Genomic DNA, 16,512 nt, shown 5'->3' with positions numbered 1-16,512 from the left:
GCGCAGTCAGCCCCACTGTGGCTTGAAGCTTTCAAGGTCTAGGCCACTATTTGTACCGTGTCACCCGTAGCGGAGTACTCCGCGGGGCTGGGCCTCGGCGCCCACGCTGCCGTGCTGCGGCCGCACTGCAGGCGGAGGCAGTGACGCACGTCCGGCGCGTTAACGCTATGGGGGGGAGTGAGTGGGCGCCGGGCCGTGGTCTGTTCCCGGTTTTCTCGTCTCCAAGTTTCCTCATGCGGCCCTCTGTGTGAGGAGGGGTAGCGGACACTGCGGTCCCGGCCCTCTTCGCACCATGCCTGCCGGCGTCCCTTGGCCCACCTACTTGAAGACGCTGGCGGCCAGCATGCTGGCTATGTTTGCCGGCGCTGAGGTCGTGCACAGGTACTACAGGCCTGACCTTGTAAGTGCTGGGGCGGTTTCGGTCTCTGTTTGCGTTACGGGGCTTGGTAGCGTGTCTGGGAGACGGAGGGTGTTTTGTTGTAAAGCTCTTGTGAAGTCTGTGGTCAGACTGCAAACACGATCAGCCTTTAAAGGAAGGACCAGGTCGCCAGGTCTTCTTTGGAGAGCTGTCTTCAAACTGGCGACGTGGTACTGAAAATAAAAAAGCTTTGCCAACTTCTTCAGAAAGGTTTTCTACGGTGAAAAGTTGGCTTTTGAACAAAGCATGCATAAATGGTGAGAAAGGGCAATAGGAGATTTAAACAGGCTCTTTTGTTCTCTCCAGTAATGGCAATGACGATGACTGTTAGAAATGACAGAGAGTCGGGACTACCAGTCTCAAATTAGACCATCCACCGGGGATGGTAATGGTTGATTTCGTCTCTTGGAGACCACCTGATTTGCAGGCTTCATTATGTCCTCCTGCACTCGTTTACTTACAGGTTTTAAAAACATCGTGCCAGTTACAATCAGGAATAAGTTAAAGAAATCACCATGCTTAAGCTATCATGTAAAAATTTAAGCAATAAGGCTTAAGTTGTTGATACATAAGAATGTATGTGTGTTAATCTGCTTCATTACAGGCAAATAGGCCTGTTTATTCAGAATGACAGAACAATCTACATCTCTTTAAACTAGCATGACTTTTTCAGGAGGTATATTGTTTAAAATGTCACATCATCTGGCGTGGTCTTTAAATTCCACCTCCAGTTTCAGCACTTCATGTCTAAATCAGAAAGGTAGGAGCAGCAATTTTCCTGTCTGTCACTAAGAGAAGGAACATGTGGAGACTTCAGCTGGTGCTTTGAAGCAGTACTAGACATCTTAACCAAACTTACTTTCCTAAATGGCATAAAAGTTCTGTGCCTTTAAACTGTATGTTTTTTCCTACTCCCACCTTTTTTTTTTTTCTCTTTCAAATTATGTTTTGCTACTCTGAAATAAGGCAAGATGAACATACTGCCTTTTTGTAAGATATTTTGTGTGTAAGGATTATAGCCCCCTCAAAAAGGAGTGGAGTATAATCACAATTTAGCTGTAATACTGTCTCTTACAGAGTATGCTAATTTCACTGTTTTGTGAGTTTGGTTTTTCTTCTGTGACAACACCAATGTCTTTCTCTATTTTTAACAGAGTATACCTGAAATACCTCCTAAGCCTGGAGAGCTGAAAACGGAACTGTTGGGTCTAAAAGCACGATCAGACAAAGTTCAGACTTCACAACAGTGACCAGAATTTACTTACGTTGTGAGAAGTAGAACTGGTAAAATATTTGCTCAACTGTCTCAGCTGCAGGAATCCAGATGTGAATTACTGTACTCCCTTAGTACTTTTTTTGTGCTTAAAGTAAACATGCAATGAATGCTGTTAAGCCCATTTGGTTATGTGCCAAAACTTAACATTTATCTTAATTGCATCCTTCAGAAGAAAAGATGCAAACTCACATTGGCAAGTTTGATGAATGATAGTAGTGGGTGATTCATGAGTGGCACAGAGGCATCCATTTACCATCCTGACATGCAAGCTACAGAGGTGTGCATCTTACTGGGGGCTCACATCAGGGTAATAACAGAAAGGTTGCCTGACCTTGTATGCTCCACTGACTATTATCTACTGCTGTTGCTGTTTCATGTGGGCAGCAAAGACACAGTGAACAACCTAAAGAACATTAAGAAGGACTACAAGGCACTATGAGTGGCAGTGAGGGATGCAGGAGCACTGGTAGTCCTCTCATCAATTCTGGTTAAGGGGGAGGGGTTTGAAAGGGCTGACAGAATAGGGAAAAATCAATAAATGGTTGAGAGAATGGTGTCATGGGCAGGACTTTGGCTATCTAAGCCACAAAACTCAGAAATCTGTTCATCTGGGGGCTGACAGGATTCATCTTTCAGGGAAGGGGAAGAACATCTTTGGACACAAGCTTTCCAGTCTAGTGACAAGAGCTTTAAACTAGAATAGCTTGGGGAATGGAGTCATCATCCCATATCAAAGCTGATGACAGTGATAAGCACCCTGGGCCTGACATTGGACAGCAGGCTGCGAAGAGAGCACCTGGAGAGCAGGATAAGGGTACTCCAGTCACTAAACTGGTTTCAATGGAGCTCTTACTCAAAATGCCTCTACACCAATGCACAGAGCATGGGGAACAAGCTAAAGGGTACAGACAGTGCATGCCTGCAGGGCTATGATGTCATTGGCATGACTGAAATGGTGGGATGGCTCCCATGGTAAGTGTGGAGTAGATGGTATAAGCTCTTTAGGAAAGACAGGAAGTGGTGTGGGCTGTGGCCCTCTGCATCGAAGACTACCTGGAGTCCATGGAGCTCCACCTAGGGATAGAAGTGACAGTTCATCAGTGCAGATTAAGGGAAGGTGATAGAGTGGGTGTCTGCTACAAAGTTTCCTGGAATGTGTGGACAAAAATTTCCTCAAGGTGGTAAAGGTATGAACAAGAAAATGTGATATGCTGGATCTTGTCCTCACTGACAAGGAGTGGCTGGTGACTGATAGGAAATTGAAGGGCAGCCTTGGCTATAGTGATCATGAAGAGACCCTCGAGAAAAAAACAGTGCAAAGCAAGCTCACTACTCTGGATTTCAAGACAGTGGATTTAATCTTCAAGAGTCTGCTTGACAGAGTGCCATGGGATAGGGCCCTAGAGGGAAGAGGGGCCCAAGAAAAGTAGTCAATATTCAAGGACTAGCTCAGAAACCCACCATCCAACAGCTGATCCCTCAAGGAAACAAAAAAGCTTCTTGATTCCTGCTGGCAAAATCTCTGGAGCTCTTGTAACAGGCAAAAGGATCCAGAAAAGACCATTGAAAGTGCTACTTTTACATCTCTTCCAGCTCCAACACTTCATGTATTTACAGTAGGTGGAATTGGTTTGTAGTTTCTCTCCACATGTGTATGTCTCTGGTATTGCAATTTTGCAAGTACTGTCTGATCTGGAAAAGCAGCCAAGGATGAGATCCTCTCCTGCTCCTACCATGCCTGTGTTGCACATAGCCTCAGCTAAGGAAGATGAAGCAGCACAAAGCACAACTTTAAAGCGTGCTTTTTATTATTTGCAAATTAGAGATATGTTCCTAAACCAAATCAAGGCATTGACAACTTCAGCTAAGTAACAGAGCAAAGGTTGTTCATGTCCACAAGTAAATTTAGAGTACTGTAGCAAGTAACCCTGTGATTCCAATACTGCACTTTGGTGTGTTAGCTGCAGAAGCAATCATGCAATAAGACTGAGCCATGCTTGCTCCTGAGGCTGATTTAGAGATATAGAGGGGTGCATATTGGTGATATATTCTGAAGTGTAGCACTAGAAGTGGTATTTTAGGAACATTAAGATGACCATGTCATAAGAAGAAAACAGTGCACCTGCCCTATTCCATCACTAACAAAGGACTGCTTCTACAGCTGAGACTGTTAACTGCTGAACTATACTCACAGGTCAGACCACTCAAAAGGCTCTTACAGTGCATCCAAGATACTTCCAGAATGACCAAAGCCCCTGAAGTCCTTCAAAAAGCCAAAACTGAGCTCCCCATCCTTGAAGTGTCAAACAGCATACTTCAATAAAGCAAACCTCTCTGTATAAGCCCTGACACAGTGCACTGATTAAGGCATTTCTATTTATTTTATGGAAACAGTATTTGGGCAATAAGGAACTCAAGTGTAAGTAAGTAGAAAGTGAGTTCTTCAGGTCTTTTAGCATCCTCACCCCATTAGAAAACTTACTTTGCTTCAATCACAGAATCTCAAACTTCACAAATAAGAACCACTCTTCTGTGAAAAGTCATTATTTTCATGTACTCCTTCTACAGAAAAAAGTAAAAAAGTTTGCCTGAACACTTTGAAATACCTTTATAGGGATGGTAGAAAGTCAAGGCACTAGTGAGAAAATACAATTCATCCAAACAACACAAAGCTGATGAGGATCATCCAGTTCAACCTGTCTACATTGCAAGATACTCAGCTTAATTTAACTCAAGTATCTACAGTGCTTTGCCATAAAAGACGTAAGACTGAAAAAGTTTAGAGTAAGACATAAGGGCTTCCACCTTCAAAAAACACCTTGTGGAACACAGGACAGCTACAGCACACAAGTCAGAGGCAGGGTTACCAAGTATCATGGAAGGTGGTACAAACTTACAGGCAGAAAGCCACTTCTGGTAGTTCTTGTTCACATATTTAGTAAAAGGTACCACTGCCTATTCTGTACAGTGGAGTCAAGTTACACAGTCCAGTGCAAGCTGGCATGACTTAAGTTTCAATGCTGTTTTTAAATGACCTCTATCATCTTCCTGAAGACAGCAGTAGATACTTACTTCAACCAGCACATTCAGTACTGCCCTCCAATGCAGGTAACACTTTGGCTAACAGCACAGTTTTAACATAAACCAACCAGTTGTGTGGCTATGCCAATATGGAAAGGCTGGAAGGCTGCAAACTGCTTGTTGTACAAAGGACCTGAATGCTCAAGGTAGTATCTTTTGTTTCCTTGTGCTAGCCCACAAGATGAGCTCACTGTGTACAAATTTAGAGCTAGCGGTGTTTGGGAACATTTTATTTGTACATGACAAGATCTTACACCAAGTCAGTTAAATAATACAAATTTACATTCATGAGGAATGTTTTTAGAAAAGTGAACTTAAAAAAAAAAATCCTCCTTTACCCTTAAGCCCCATATACCATCCCTCAACATTTTACAGTGGAAAAAAAACCCCAAAAAATCTAATTCACATTCCCTCCTAACCCCCCCAATGCAGGACGGTAGTTGGGTGCAGTTTACAGTTCATCTTTCACATCTGTGGATTCCTGTGGAGACAAAAAGAGAGTCAATCTCACATTTTAAAAGCAGAAAGGGTTACAACAGCTACCTAAGAACTGAGCCCAAGTACTGTGGGATGCTTTCCAAATCACTGAATGTGTTAAGGAGGTATTAAAGTCTAACTTCTGTTCAAAGGATGGCACATTAAGCCTTTGCTATTAAAAGTATTGGGAGTTCAGTATATCCATGCAGGCATTAAAACTGCACAAATAAGCTAAAGTGAAAGCTGACTTCACACAGGTTAACTCTTCAGAGGTAGTGCTGCTGCCTGTAGTGCAAGCATTTGAAAGTACATGCTTGCTGATTTGATGTTATTGCCCCAAAATAGTGGAAATCTAACAGATACTAAGTTTACTGTAGACAATTTGCTGTTTCTTGCCATAGGGCACCATTAGTCTCTGAAGCTTGATTTAGCTCCAGATTTGAACATGTCTTAAGTGTTTTCTCCTTTACAACAGTTTGAAGAGGACTGAAATGTCATTTGTGCTGTAGTTTTTCCCCCCCCTCCAAGAGAAACTTGGAAAACCTTACACTAAAAACCAGTGTCATGAAGTGCCAGGTGAAGAAGTTTGCCAAGAGGCACCAGACAAAACTTCACCTAAGTATCAGTAACAGAGAATCAAACTTGAGATCTTACCTTCTGTGTTTCACTGTCTTCAGCATCAGCATCCACCTCCTCTTCATCCTGCTCTGCCTCCTCAGTTTCATCTTCGGGCTCTTCAGGTTCCTCCTCCACCTGTAGGAAGGCCACAAGCCATTTGCTGGTTTACTAGTTGTAGACTAACTAAATACAGGTTACAGTAGTATTTAATATCACTTTGTAACATTTGCCCCAAGCTCCTTGAAGGAGAAAGCAAGATCTGTTTAGCATAGACAGTATCATGCCTCCTCTGGCAAGATACCCACCCTAAGTTCTTGCACAGCATTATGAGAACCCTTATTACTTACACCCACTTACTAATTTCTCCAAAGAGATGGGCATATATGTCTTTGGTCCCTATCTTGCTCCCACAGACTCACTAGTTAAGGTCAACACTTGACAAACATAGGAAGAGCACAACCCTAAGCAACAGGGAAAAAAAGAGTGGAAGGGAAGACATAAGCATGAAATACAGACTCATCAGTTTCCCACCCAGGCACTTAACTGGGGCTCTCAGTGGCCCTTCTAAGTGTAGGAAGCTGGACACACTTTATGCAAGCCAATCTGCTTTGAGATGTAGCAGTTAAGTCAATTATTTGCCCCAAGCTGAAGACAAACTAACCTTTGCATCCAGGTCAATGTTTAAACTTAAACGAAGCATCCTTTCTATTCTGTCTCCATATTCCTTAGTGTCTGGTAACATATATCCTGATCTCAAAGTTGCAGTTTCAAACAATACCACTGCAAGATCAGAAACTGTTTTGTCATCTTCATTTTCCTAAAGTGGAAGAGCATTAAAAGAAACAACATCAAGTAAGACTGTTAGCCAGATTGTATGCGGCCAAGTAGTCAGTAATTCAGTGCTGTTATTTGTTTACCTTAACTCGCCTCAGCATATCTTTAATCAATGGATGCCTGGGGTTAATTTCAAATGTCTTCTTTTGGCTAGCATAGTAACTGAAAAAAAAAAAAAGATATTGCATTATTGAGCTTAAATTTTAAGTACAGGGCCCAGCTGCATCTTTAAATCCATAAATACTGATTATTGCCACAGTACCAAGTGTGTTTCCCCCCCGCTCCCCTTTAATACTACTTTAACTCTAAAAAGCATACAACTCATTAAGACAGTCCATCTACTCTTGCCACCAAATGGCAGATAGCAAATGCCATTGATGAGTCTTGCCCACTGGGCATTTTTGCATACTGAGCTTTGAATAAAGTGTAAGACAACAATGGAGACTGTGGCTTGGCTGTGAGCTAAAAATGTGATGGATTATCTGAACCAGCTGGAAGAGGGACCATCAATTACATTTTGCATCTGCTGCTACGTAACTGAAAGCTTACTTTGTAGATATATCCTTCCCAGTTTGGTAGGCTTGAGCCTTCATAATTCTTTCCATATTACCAGACCATCCATACTGACTAGCCACAAGAGCACATGGAGACTGGGTCAAACGTTGAGACAGCACAGCTTTTTCAATCTGCAGGGGAAACAAAGGCCTTAGTATTAGTTCACAGGCTTAACATACATATGTAACACGATTATAGAAGGTTAAGTCAATCATTGACATTTACTGTCACTTTGATATTTTCTCAAGATGACACCCTAACTCACTTATCTTCCTGAAATAAAGTTATTAAGCAACATGCTTATCTATCCATAGAAGGACAGATAAGCTACTGTCATGTAGTCCGTGCTCAAAGAATCTGCAAGGCGTGTTATAGCAAGTACAACATTTACAAATAAGCATTATGTACAGGATAACATTTTACCTTGTCTTTTAGAGCTTTGTCTTTCATCCAGTTTAAGAGTGGTTCAAATTCCTTTTCCAAGGCTTCCCGACTCTCCTTAGACTTTTCACTTTCTTCAAACTTAACTCCTTCTTTTGCTACATTTTGAAACCTCTTGCCATCAAACTCTGGCAGAGCCTGAATACAGTATTCATCTACAGGTTCAGTCAGATAGATGACTTCATAGCCCTTTTTCAGCAGACGTTCAACAAATGGTGAGGACTCAGCCTAAGATGACAAGAGATCAGATGTCAAATTAATTGCTTTGGTACTATACTACCAGCATCTACTGAAAGCTGTGACATTGTTTGCTGGACACTGGCACAAGGAAAACTGAACTGCAGCAGTAATAGAAGTATGGAGTGTCCTCATTTACAGCAAATACACAGTTCACCATATTTATGGTACTACTTTAATTAGAAACCATAATACTTTTTCCCCTTTCCCTCTTTCTTCCACACCCACATACCTCCTTTCTGCTGGCACCTGCCATAAAATAAATCTTGTCTTGCTTCTCTTTCATTCTTTCCACATACTGGTCGAGGCTTGTGAGGTTACTTTCATGATGAGAAGACTGGAAGCGAAGAAGTTTAGCCAAACGTGTACGGTTGGAATGATCCTCAATAACTCCAAGCTTCACATTGGTACCAAACTCTTTCCAGAATGTGTCATTGTATTTTTCTTCTGCAATTTTCTTGATCATATCAAGAGTTTTGCGAACCAGTTTCTTTCTAATCACCTAAAATAAAAGCAGCAATACCAAATTGTAACAATAAGCATCCGGAGAACTCTCAACTCCACTGCCAGGAGTGGATTCAAGACACTTGGTATCCCTGACCTGAAGTGAACAGAGGTAGTCTGAAAAGAGCAATGTGTGGTTTTCCTGTCCTTTGATTCCCACTCTTACATAAAGGGAAATTAAGCTGTTACTCTAAATCCTGCTACTGTCATGTATTTACAATAAATGAATTTAAGATCTATTAGCTTACCTTTAACAATTTATGCTGCTGAAGTGTTTCACGAGACACATTCAGAGGAAGATCATCAGAATCCACCTAAATGAGAAAGAAGCTTAAGTATAGCTAACAGTATTCAAACACTGAAAAACAGCCCCAACCACCACCAAACAATCAAATGCAACAAAGACTTAATACTTACAACGCCCTTAACAAAGTTAAGATACTTGGGCATCATGTCATGGAAGTCATCAGTAATGAACACTCTTCGAACGTACAGCTGAATTACAAGCAGAGAAGAGCAGTTAGCTCGTGTTTTGGTTTTGTCTCTCTCAACATACAAAATCCATGCCCACACACTGCCTTGACTTCTCCTACCTTAATGAAATCACTTTTTTTGGAACCATATTCATCAAACAGGCCACGTGGAGCAGAATTAGGAACAAATAAGATGGATTTGAAAGTTACTTCCCCTTCAGCGGTGAAGTGGATGTAAGCCATCGGGTCATCGTGTTCCTGTGAAAAGACAGTTCTTTTAAATTGACATGGGCAAAATATTTGTGAGGTAAAATCTCTAGTAATAAGATGAGTTTGCTAAGTGCATGCAATTGTTTTACAACTGAAATATATAACCATGCTTTGTTAGAACTATTATGGAGAAAAAAGTTTCAGATTCAGCCAAGTTACTCCTAAAAGTAATGTTTCTTGAGACCTACTAGTTTTTGTTATTGCTTCCCCCCCCAGCCAACTGCTAAAACATTATAGATAGTACAGTAACCAATACAGTATCATCACAGCAGTTGAGGCTCGCAAGTAACAAATTATGCTGTATTTACACAAAGACAACATTGTTTTAAAGTTGCATCTTCCCTCATACACATGACAAATACCACCCTTCTTGACAAAAAGTATCTGTCAATATTTATACTTCTCAAAAAAATAGGCCACTCAAAACTTGTGTAAAAAAACCTCCTCTCTATAAAAAAAATCTGTCACTCCTGACTGAGAGCCTCCTAAGCTCTCTGCAGATCCATCTATTGAGTAACAAATTAATTCTCCAGAAATAGCCCATCCTATAAGCTGTCAGTTTTATTTACATAGCAAGAGGTACTGCAACAAATCTCTTGCTTTAGAACAAGCTTGACCCAGAGCTTACCTTGGAAAAGGTTTTGTAAAAAGCTTTATATTCATCTTCTTCAACTTCTTTAGATGGTCTCTGCCAGATTGGTTTTATGTCATTCATGAGCTCCCAGTCCCACACAGTCTTTTCAACCTAGGTATGTAAACACCATAGTGTAATATTCATTCTTCAGGTTAAGTCAGTTAAAGATAGGCTATTTTATGACTTAGCCTCAGTGAAGTGTCACAAACATGCTCTAATTTACAAGATATATTATCCAATGGCCTTGATATTCATACACATCAGTGTAACACAGGAACAAAACTTGTCTATGCTTCAGTGTGCCCTACATACATTTAACACAAGGCACTTCTGTTCTACTGCTATCCTGAATAAAGCTTTCCAGCATAGTACACTCTAAAAAGTCAGTGTCAGATTACTGAAGTCCACTGCTATTTCAAGCTGTTCATTCCAGTGTCTGATCGGCTCTGGGACAGCTGCCTCACAAGGTTGTTGTCGGTCATTTGTTTGATTTTGACCAAGCCTGTTTTGTTTACAATCTTATTTCCTAACATGATGCTTAACTACACTTAAAACAGGATTGTTGTTTGCAAGCACACACACTACTGAAGTGCACCTCTGGAAGACTACTTACAAAAACTGAACTATCTGACATGAGCCGCAAAGCTTCAAGTCTGACAAAGCTTACCTTCTTAGTTTTTGGTTTCTTTTCTTCCTCCTCCTCTTCAACTGCTGCTTCATCATCATCTGTTTCTTCTTTCTCCTTTGCTTCCTCTTCTTCAATGGGTTCTTCAACTGTCTCTGTCTAATGGGACAAGTGAAAGGGAGTATTTGGACTGCTTGGCTTACTACTAGTTCTAGTATTCTCTCAAACAGCTTCATCATTCAGCACACCAGTTTTAACTTGTGCTATTTACCATCACAAACATTTCTCTATAAGCAGCTACAGTTTTTCAGTTGCACTTTCCAGGACACATGCTTTCCTTCAATACACTGGGAGATCACTATACTCAAATTCATGTTTTCCATAGCTTTACACTCAGCTTCACACACAATTCTAATCAGAGATGGATGATTCTCATTTAGTGCTACACCAAGAAAATACCAGAGGAAGAGGTTTGGAAGTGAAGATGCTGTCCTGTTTTCAGAAGGACAACTAATCACAGCCCTGCTTGAAAGCTTACTAAAACTTCCATCTGCCAAACACAGCAAGTGGAAGAAAAATCTTTCTTAGTAATTAGCAGAGTCCCTCTCCTTAGGTTAAGGCAGAACAAGATCAAGTTCCTTTGAAGTTTTTGACTTCAGAAACACACCAATTTTTGGAGAGCAAGTACTAGTAGAACACCAGCCAGAAGAGTCAGGAACAGAAGAATTTTAGACATTAGACAGGCAGAAGTTCTGTAGAATGCCTTCATCCTTCCTGAAAGACTTAGCCAGACTGTTTTCACAACCCAAGTTCATACTATGTAATGTTCAGTGAAACAGACTTACCTTGCTGCTCCACACATATATTGGGAAGTTTATGAATTGAGAGTATTTCTTTACTAGATTTTTAACAGTATCCAGCTCAAGGTAATCAGATGCTTCCTCCTTCAAGACAAGACTAAGAAGAAACATAGGAATAATTATGTATTGCACAAGTATTGTGAAATACTTTTACAGAAGATGCATTTTTCTACTGCTGCAGTCATCTAAATTCACACAAGTTTTTGTTAGTTCAAGACCCATGTATCTTTTAAAAAGTACAATTCCTACTCAACAGCTCCAATGAGAAGGAAGGGGTAGTTGGTTTCAACAATTAGGGTAGAACACAGTATTTAGAACAGTAAATTAAAACCTCAAATTAGTGGTGTTTATCAGTACCTTGATGCACTCTCACTGGCTTTACTAGGAACTATAGTACTGAAACTAACTTCTTCATACCAAGGGCCCCCTTCGCAAAAGTACTCTAAACCCAGACCAAATAAATTTTTCTGCTTAGGAAAGCAAGGAAACTAGGACTCTAAAGCTACCTCTCATCTGAGGTTTGCATCAGACCAATCTCACTGGTCTACAAACAGCATCCAGTTCCAAGAGGAAGTTCTACAGCCCCAGTAGAAGTTTTGACAGACCACAGTTGCATTGAGGAACTAAAAGCCTGCAGGCAGATGAACTATCTGGAATTATTTGCTGAACGGCTGAGATGTTCATATTTTTCTTACTTCATCTAATGGAATCACATTTATTTTGGATGCAGTTAAGAGCTTGTGCATTTCTCTTCAACTGAAGAAAGCTCTATTACAATAATCAAACAGCTTATGAGTCACAATGCTGAAGCCATCCATATTCCAAGGAGCAAAGTGTACCTGCACAACTTTTCTTTTCAATCCCAAGAAACTAAACACTTACGTTATGGTTGTGCCACGTCCTAAAGTGTTTCCTCTTGGGTCATCAATCACAGAGAACTCATTTGAATCTGACTCCCAAATATGTTGAGTATCATTGTTGTGTTTTGATGTGACAATAACTCTGTCTGCTACTAAGAAAGCAGAATAAAAGCCAACACCAAACTGGCCAATTAACTCCGATGTTGACTGGCTATCATCCTGCATTTCAGTCATCTTGTTCAAGAATTCACTGGTACCAGACTTTGCAATGGTACCCAGGTTTTTAACTAGCTCCTCTTTAGTCATGCCAATGCCAGTATCTGTAACATGAAGCATATTCTTCTCTTTATCACACTGAAAAAAAATAAAAGATGCAATTTTTGACTTTGAACCTTAACATATAATACACTGACACAGAAAAGTGGTGAGTAGCAGCTATTTGAATTCAAACATGCCTGGCTTCAATAAATCTTATCTGTAGTAACTACAGAAATGAGGAAGACCTACCTGCAAAAATTGTAGTACTTAATTTACTCTTTACAGAATCGTAAATATCTTTCCATCATTAGAAGATTCATCTTTGATATTGCTAATGGCAAGGGTCCTAATGTGGTCCCAGTGGGTAGCTGCATTACTATTGCACAAAAATGTAGTAACATCCTAACTTGTTACATTCCTCCCACCATCCTCCATCACAGATGATGGTACCTAATGCTTCTTACCTTGATTTTGACCGTCAGTTCTTCATTACCAGCAAGAGCATTTTCATCAGTTAAGGATATTAACCGTATCTTGTCCAAAGCATCCGAAGCATTTGAAATCAGTTCCCTCAGGAAAATCTGAAACAGAAGCCAGCAGTCAGGAACTCCAGAACACACACAAACAGCTCTAACACGTTCTACTGGTAAAGGCACTAACCTCTTTGTTTTTGTATAAAGAATTGATAATAAGTTTCATCATTCTGTTCACTTCTGCTTGAAATGCAAACTTCTCAGATTTTTCTCTGATTTCTTTGATCTGGGATGCATTTAGGCCATCTAGTTGGATAGCTTCTTCCTCTCTGTTATGACAATAAAAACCTGTCAAATAGTCTTGTCCACAAAGAGTATCACTGATTTTATCATCTAACAACAGCCTAACAGTCTAGTTAAAACAATACAGATACCCCTTATCAAGGACCCAGAACAAAAGTTAAAGTATCAAGTAGCTCCATAACCTTAATCTGAAACTTCAGTGAGTATCAGTGCTTGCAAGGTAGTACTTTTTCTTGAAAAGAATTTCAGGGAAGGATACAGGTGTGTTAAATCCATTGTAACCTTCCTCAGTATGTGATACACTCACAGAAAATGAGATGGTTTATAGGCACAGAGCTATTTCATCTGTGGACACTAAACCCCCGCCGTTTACCACATGGCAAGAGCCAACCTTTATGAATGGGTTGGGTTTTAAAAAGCATTGCTATTAAGCAAAACCAAATTGAATATTTCTGAATCGAAGTTTTTGGGCTTACTCCCATTTCAGGTAAATCAGACTTTTCCAGAAATATTTTGTATCTCCCAGCTGAATACATCTCACTAGGCGTTTCCCCCATTTTCCAAGGCTTTTAGTGTATTACTGAAGGCAAACAGCAATCCCTAACCCTTCAAAAGCAAAGGAAAGCCTGATCATTTCAGAAGAACTTACCCAGAATCCCAGGCACTCACCTCTGAACGACTTCATCATCTGTTCGAGACCCTTCTCTACTTTTACCCAAGTCATCTTCCACAGTCCCATCCACATCCACCTCATCAGCTCTAACCGACACTGGGCAAAAACCAGAAATTCAACGATCTGAGCCTGACCCACGTCACCGAAGTTCCAGGCTTACCCCTCCCCACGGTCTTAGGCTCAGTTCTATTCCTCCACCTCCCCGCCACCCCGAGGAAAGTTCAGCCCAGCTGGAGAGACATCAGAGATTAGAGAAAGAGACGAACCTCCCCCCCTCCGCCCCCCTCTCCGCCCTCATCCGCGACGGCGCACGAACTGCGTTAGACGAACCACCCCCCTCCCCCCCCGCCCCTTGGAGAGCGGAGCCGGCAGCAGTCCGGGTAAAACACAGGAAGGAGACCGCGCACCGCTTTAACCCTCCCCTCGGTACACCCGCACGGAAACAGGCAAGAGTGAGGGGTCCCTTCGGCCCACAGATACTAAGAGCGCCACCTCCCTTCTCGTTGGATTCCATCCCCCTTACCCAAGCAAAAAGGAGGAAAGGACGGGACCGAGATGGGGACCGAGACCCCGACCTCCCCCTCCCCACCCCAACCACCACCCGCCCGAAGCTTCTAGAAGCCCGCAGGCCCTCACCGGCCAGAAGCAGTGTGCACGCCAGAGCGAGCACCCACATCGACTTCATGGCGACGTGGGCTGCGGCCGCAGAAGAGAATGGCCTGAAGCACCCCTTCCCCGCGCTCCCGAACCCGCCACCGGCCGCAGCCCCTGCGCTGCTGCTGAGCCCGCTGGTGCGGCCGCGGCCCTCCCCCTCCACCTTATCAACTCGGTGCGCAGGGGGTGGGGGCAGACGCTCCGCCACTGGCCAATTGTAGCGTACCACGCCAAATATGCAGCCAATGGCATGCCTGGAAGGGAGGGGTCTGCAGCTGTTGCCGCCAATCGTGCCTTTCCATGTGCGGTTTCCTGCGGACAGAGCGTGGCCGGCGACGATTGGCCGGGAGGAGGGGCCCTTGGCCAATCGTTTCCGCGGAGGCTTTTAACCGGCATCGCCTCACGTTCTGTGTTGGTGAAAAAGCTGTTAATGTTTAACGCCGGGGCCACGTGGGCCGCAGCCGATGCAACCGCATCCAGGACCGATAAGGAAAATCTCCACATGGGAGGCCACCGCAGACTGCTTCCGGGGGCACCCGGGATGTTTACCGGGGAGGTGGCTGCTATGGCAACGGGCGCTTCCGGTAGTAGCAGGCCGCTGCACCTTGAGTACAAAAGAGGGGCGAAAAGCTACCGGTAGAGCGCCTATAAACGATGCGGCCGATCGGCGGGAGCAGTGCCAGGCTTGGGCTACAGCAGCCGCTGGCAGAAGAGGTGCGGCGGTGACGGGTGCCTGCCGCCCACCAGTTGGTCGGGGACCTTTCCCCGCCGCTACGGGAGTCAGCGGAGAGCTCATGCGCCCTGGGCCGCGCTGCATGCCGGGAGTTGGAGTCCGCAGTGGGGGAGAAGGTCGAGGCAGCGCGCCAGTCCAGGGACCTCCCCCTCCGCCGGGCGCTTGGGGCCCGAGCTGTCGCTGCACCGGTGTGCTTTCTGTCCTGGCCTTGGCTCTCTGCTCCCCTCTAGCATGGCCTCACATGGCCGTGAGAGGGGCTTGCTAACTGGCTTAAGCTCAGCCCCTCCGTGTCTTCGTCTGTGGGGACTGCCAGTGTTAACCGAGAGCAACGCAAGTTGGATGCTTTGTAGACCTCCGTGTTTTCCAGCTTTTCATTGCTCATCAGGGTGACCATCTTCCAGTGAGCTTATTAGCACTCCTTAGCCTACCCTTAGGACAGTAATTTATTCATTAGTGGTCCTCTGCATGGAGTAGGGGTACCAACTGCTGCATCAGCTTCCCCTACACGGTGTTAGGGGATGAAGGAGTGTGTGCAGTGCCCCTGTTAGGGAAAGTCAGTGTGAAAAACAACTAGTATTTATGGAACAGTAAAAGGCAGGCCTCGTGCTCAGGAGATTGGGTGTTTGTGTCCATTTTCAATGTCAGTGTAGTTTGTGAAACAAAGCACATGGTGTGCAAGTTCTGTAGCATATTGCTGTTAACAGTGTAATGTTTTTAAGTCATGAAAGCCTACAAGTGATTAAATATATTTACTTATTATGTATGTTACTTGAAATATCCTATGGCCTCTCATTGCTTTACTTAAAAGCTCTACCCAGGCTTTCAATGGACCAGTCACCTGTTTTGTCTCACATGTATTCAACATTAAATTGGGAAAAACAAACAAATCAACACAGCAAGAGATGACTTAATGAATTCCGTACTTAAGAGGAATGTATTTGAAAGCTATTGATCTGAGATACTCAATACAAAACAATAACAAAGCCAAGCAAAAAAAAAAAAAAAACCAACACCCACCTCATTGTGTTTGTGACTTCAGAAATACTGAAGTTAACCTATTGCTAGCTAAAAGTCTTGGCACAAATAAGATCCATTGTCTTGCCAGGCACTGAGGTGAGACTGTCTAGCCTGGAGTTTCCTATGTCTTCCTCATCTCCCTTTTTGAAATGGGGGTTATGATTCCCCTTTTCCAGTCAGTGGGAACTTCACCAGACCATCCTGAATTTTCAAATATGATGGAAAGTTGCTTTATGAC

At 42.9% G+C, this 16,512-nt stretch overlaps 2 protein-coding genes across 2 annotated transcripts; one reads left to right on the top strand and one right to left on the bottom strand.

Moving 5' to 3' along the window:
* The first annotated feature begins 57 nt into the window (after positions 1-57).
* UQCC6 (ubiquinol-cytochrome c reductase complex assembly factor 6) lies at positions 58-1,806 on the top strand. Its single transcript, XM_068142278.1, has 2 exons — positions 58-400; positions 1,573-1,806. Exons 1-2 carry the CDS (start codon positions 293-295, stop codon positions 1,666-1,668), a joined length of 204 nt encoding a protein of 67 aa, XP_067998379.1. The 5' UTR covers positions 58-292; the 3' UTR covers positions 1,669-1,806.
* A 3,178-nt stretch (positions 1,807-4,984) lies between these two features.
* Positions 4,985-14,638, bottom strand: HSP90B1 (heat shock protein 90 beta family member 1). Its single transcript, XM_068142272.1, has 18 exons — positions 14,507-14,638; positions 13,867-13,966; positions 13,082-13,223; positions 12,886-13,002; positions 12,186-12,517; positions 11,289-11,400; positions 10,486-10,602; positions 9,813-9,929; positions 9,035-9,172; positions 8,859-8,936; positions 8,690-8,755; positions 8,170-8,439; positions 7,683-7,928; positions 7,254-7,390; positions 6,788-6,866; positions 6,532-6,687; positions 5,907-6,005; positions 4,985-5,256 (listed from the first exon to the last, which is right to left on the bottom strand). Exons 1-18 carry the CDS (start codon positions 14,553-14,555, stop codon positions 5,227-5,229), a joined length of 2,385 nt encoding a protein of 794 aa, XP_067998373.1. The 5' UTR covers positions 14,556-14,638; the 3' UTR covers positions 4,985-5,226.
* Positions 14,639-16,512: the final 1,874 nt, after the last annotated feature.

The sequence above is a fragment of the Melanerpes formicivorus genome, unplaced genomic scaffold (assembly GCF_026170545.1).
Source record: "Melanerpes formicivorus ecotype bairdi unplaced genomic scaffold, bMelFor1.0.p_v2 SCAF_8, whole genome shotgun sequence".
NCBI lineage: Eukaryota > Metazoa > Chordata > Aves > Piciformes > Picidae > Melanerpes > Melanerpes formicivorus.
This window is presented reverse-complemented; position numbering and strand designations above follow the sequence as displayed.

Excerpts from the sequence above, each read along its gene's own strand:
- UQCC6 (XM_068142278.1), top strand. The coding sequence starts at position 293 with ATGCCTGCCGGCGTCCCTTGGCCCACCTACTTGAAGACGCTGGCGGCC. Across the intron at positions 401-1,572 it reads GGTACTACAGGCCTGACCTT|AGTATACCTGAAATACCTCC; the intron begins GTAAGTGCTGGG and ends TATTTTTAACAG.
- HSP90B1 (XM_068142272.1), bottom strand. The coding sequence starts at position 14,555 with ATGAAGTCGATGTGGGTGCTCGCTCTGGCGTGCACACTGCTTCTGGCC. Across the intron at positions 8,937-9,034 it reads AAAAAAGTGATTTCATTAAG|CTGTACGTTCGAAGAGTGTT; the intron begins GTAGGAGAAGTC and ends CTTGTAATTCAG. Across the intron at positions 8,440-8,689 it reads AGCAGCATAAATTGTTAAAG|GTGATTAGAAAGAAACTGGT; the intron begins GTAAGCTAATAG and ends CTTTTATTTTAG.